The 4,172-nt window shown below is 40.6% G+C and overlaps 1 protein-coding gene across 1 annotated transcript; it reads right to left on the bottom strand.

The window, feature by feature from the left end:
- Positions 1-576: 576 nt before the first annotated feature.
- LOC120530535 (transcription factor HES-5-like) lies at positions 577-1,798 on the bottom strand. The gene is made up of 2 exons (XM_039754962.1): positions 1,702-1,798; positions 577-1,593 (listed from the first exon to the last, which is right to left on the bottom strand). The coding sequence occupies exons 1-2, from the start codon at positions 1,762-1,764 to the stop codon at positions 1,201-1,203; spliced, it is 456 nt and encodes a 151-aa protein (XP_039610896.1). The 5' UTR covers positions 1,765-1,798; the 3' UTR covers positions 577-1,200.
- Between the last annotated feature and the right edge of the window lie 2,374 nt (positions 1,799-4,172).

Raw genomic sequence — 4,172 nt, 5'->3', positions numbered from 1 at the left:
TCAGATTTTACGCCCAAGTATCAAATAAGTTAATTTTATTCAGTGGCGGCTCCAAATGGACATAATACCAATCTAACATGCACAGCGGGGTGTAAATCAAAACCACTGTAGAAAATCGATACACAGAGAGAATGTGCAAAATCCAATCAATGACCAGATCAGAATTCAAACACAGGTTCTTTGGCCTTTATACCAATATTATTTATCCATCCATATCGATGAAAATTCATCCATCCACCCATTTTATGACTCTAACTCAATTTAAAAGTCACAAGAGTCGGGCATCACGGAGGGCAATGTATGGGAAACAGATAGGGACACCAGTTCTTTGCACGTGCTCATATGTCAAGCACTTACTTAGCGTGGCCAAATTTAGTGTTGCCACCTTGTGTATTACAAACGTTTGTTAATTAATTCATGCATCAGCTTTTGAATCATTTGCATTAAACAGTATGTGATGGTCTTTGAAGAAATTTCACCCACAGCAACCTCAATGTATTTATTATCCTTACTTTCTCTGCAAACATTAAAAACGGTTGTGAAAACGTACCAATAAAATGCACAAAAATCAAAATATTTAAAATTTCAATGTTTTATTTTTTCCCACTTGAAGAAAAAAAAAAAATCACCAAAAACCATTCACAATGTAATCACATGCTGAGAGACCTGTTCAAAAACAACAGTTGCCCCCATATGCAATTTCAATTAAACATTCATCAGGTACATGTGATTTAAAATATACAATTTGATTGTTAATTTGCTCATCTTTCAGATACTGTAGATACAGACTAGAAATCTTCAATATGAAGACACAAGAAAGGAGAAAAGTAGTAAAGTATTTATAAAGCAGACCCCCTTCCCAACCCCAAAGGGAAAACAAAATGCTGCATCCAAATGCACACACTTATATACAAATGTTGTATGCTAGAACATATATTACTCATTTCTTTATGAAGCAGAATGGAGTAATAACAAGCAATATTAAATACAAAAGTTCATTTGCAAACAAATCACATCTTCAAAATGTGCTTGAAAATAAGCAACTTCCCTTCATTGAAGGAATACCGTGGCCAGCAATTTTTAAACCTGAAGGCTTCTCACTTGTAACATACATGTACAGCACAAAATCCACCCCTTCAATATGAAGGCACCTATAGATTCTCAAAGACGGAGTACATATACGAGTTTGAGGTGACCTTCCTAGCTGCTCTGCCAAGGTCTCCAGAGCGCACCTTGCGCATCAGGTCGTTCCTGCTTTGGAGAGGATGTCGCAGTCGGGCAGCAGGGCACTTCGGCTGCTTTTGGAATTCCACTGAAGTAACTGATCAACTGGACTTGTGCATCTTTGTGAGGCGAACATAAGGACAAGAATTGCAGGGTCTCCTGAAGACATCTGGAGTAGCCCCGATCATAGTCCACCTGTGGCCTCATCTGCTGCTTTAAGAAATTCACTGTCATCTCCAGAACATCAGCTTTCTCGAGCTTCGAGTTGGGCTCGTGTTTCTGGAACTCCTTCTCTAGCAGAGCTTTTAGCTGCTCGATGCTGCTATTGATGCGATCTCTTCGCAGTTTCTCTACCAAAGGTTTCCTTAACTGTAAAGAATTAAAACATAACGGCAATTAGAGCACATCCTTCCATTATTTATATTTGCAAGTAAAGAGCGATCTACAGTGCTGAACCGTGCCTGACTCAATACTTACTTTTTTGTCAGCGCTGGTGAGCTGGCAAGAGAAAGGTTGGTTGCTGAGAGCGTAAGGAGCCATCGTGGGTACTCAAACTTGTCTGACTCTTCGGCGTGCTCTGCTGCTGTATTTGTAGCTGTTGATTTGCATTACAATTCCTGAGTGCTGCTCTCAGCCAGGGTTCCCACACTCCGGAGCCAATCAGCGGCGTCGGACAGACAATAGGAGAAACATCAATTACTGCACGCTTAACTGCCATCAATAAAAAGAGGCCCCCGGGGTTATCAGATAGACAATCAACAGCGCGTTTTTTGCTAACCTGGGAAAGTTCCTCCCACCGCAACCCACACCTGTTGCTGTTGCCGCGAAATTAAATATAGCGCCATGTCGTTACAGAACGAAAAGCACAGACAATGACTATCTGACACGGTTACCTGGAAGCTTCCGATAACAAAGCAAACAAAAAAAGAAGGTGTGTTTTATTGACCTAACAAATACACACGGATGCAGGCTGTCTTTTTGGATCAGTTAGGTTCATGGAGTATACAGGTGGCAGCTAAGTATCCCGCTAAGATCTGAAAAGACATTCGCAGGACTTGGACAGCATTTGGGCGTTCCGAAAGAAATCGTATTAAACAGCGCGGCTTTAAATCATTCCGCATACTTGTATCTGAATCGATATTAACCTAATAGAATGATTCCCGTTCGGGACAACTTGAACCTTTTAAAAGTACAAAATGGCTAAGAATATAAAAGAATAATTGACTGTATACTAAACGAAATGAATCAATTCGAGTGCATTGATGCTGAAAGAGTGCCTATCAAATACCTAAATGTGAAACAGGTTAAATGCTGACTTATTAAATCAATCACATATTGTCCAAACCCATGATAGTTTAAAAAACACACTTTATTTATAAGCGTGGTAAGATCTAATACAAAAAAATGATTTGATTCCTAGTATTATCACTTGCGTTTTGCTCAACTGTGGCCTCCAGTCCAGGGTGGGTATGTCTTCCAGCTTTCCGCCGTGGAGTAAACGGAGGAGGCGCTTCCAGGAAACGGAGGGTAGTGCGAATTAATTTTAACGAATGGCACACATTCAAGCCCTAACCTGAAACCTAGTTAATTTATGAAATGGATGAAAACGATTTTACGTTAAAAAATGCATCCACGTTTAATGTAGCTTTGATTTTTGAAGCGCGATTTTCAAATACAAATTCGCTGGGGTCGCATCCTTATAAACACGTTATTAAGATGGTCTGAGTACATATGTACGGTGCTGCAAGGTGTCATCTTAAAATATCACAGTGTCAGATTCGTTACGAGATAATGTTCTTTTTCTACATATAGTATAAGATATATCCTATATGAAACTATAGGTGTCTGGTGCAAAAGTTGGAAGCAAAATGGGTTTTTCAGAGTGATGCTATAGGGGAAATATGTTTGGTCCCCTGAACAACCATAAGAAATTTCCAAAACGAATCTTTACTGAATTGATCCTCCACAGCAGATTGAGTTCCCGATTTTCAATACACTAACACAAATCAAGAACTCCATCTGTCATATCTGCTATACCGTATATTAAAGGTTTTGGTTTTGTCACTTTTCAAAGCCTGCACATCAGCAGAAAATGTTGGTTCTTTGTCAAGAAAAGGTTCTGCGAGGAACTACACAGCCCAATAAAGGAACATTTAAGAAACATTATTTTTTTAAGGGAGCCAGCATGTGATGGGTGTCTCCTTGGTTTTTCTTCTTATTTTATATAACCCGAATACAGATACACATAATCTAAAATATAAATAATTCTCATAGAGTATAAACTTTACTTGCATAATGTGCCGTGAAGGTTGGACTGTGGACCCAGTGTTTGCAGGTATGTACCTCTATATTCTCATCACTTTCATTTGTTCAACTCGTGGGCTTGAAAGCGCCTAGGGATTGTGTGCACTGTAAATATAAGGTGGGTGTCAATAAATATGAGCCGAAATTAATGTGGCGCTAAATGTACCTGGGAGTGATCCTTGAGCTGCAGGGGGTCTCAGATAAAACACACACGTGGGCTCGCCGAGCGTGAGAATATCCGAGTACCCCAGGAAAGGGCATGACGCGCTCGCTAGTGCCCCCCTCCCTCTCAGCCCGCCCCTTAGCACTAGGCACAGATGCTGCTATTGAGCACGGCCTCTCTATCAAAGGCGACTTTCCAATCTCATCACAAAAGACACGCTTCCTTTGTACAGGTCCCTGAGAAAACTGACCAGTGAAAGCGTGCGGAGTGTGAGAACCTCTTTCAGGTCACTCTTTAATGACATCCACTTTTATAAACGCGCAGTCAGCTTGTTTCGCACGGGCGTGTTGTCCCCATGGCTCTGCCACAACTGAATGGGACTCCCTGAACGGCACACCACGGGCCAACTTTCAGACAATATTTGACTTTTCTCAGTTATTTTTGACACTTAGCTATCACAGTTAAAGAATACAAGAGCAAT

This window comes from Polypterus senegalus, chromosome 6 (genome assembly GCF_016835505.1).
Source record: "Polypterus senegalus isolate Bchr_013 chromosome 6, ASM1683550v1, whole genome shotgun sequence".
Taxonomy (NCBI): Eukaryota; Metazoa; Chordata; class Cladistia; order Polypteriformes; family Polypteridae; genus Polypterus; species Polypterus senegalus.
This window is presented reverse-complemented; position numbering and strand designations above follow the sequence as displayed.

Excerpts from the sequence above, each read along its gene's own strand:
- LOC120530535 (XM_039754962.1), bottom strand. The coding sequence starts at position 1,764 with ATGGCTCCTTACGCTCTCAGCAACCAACCTTTCTCTTGCCAGCTCACC. Across the intron at positions 1,594-1,701 it reads TCACCAGCGCTGACAAAAAA|TTAAGGAAACCTTTGGTAGA; the intron begins GTAAGTATTGAG and ends AATTCTTTACAG.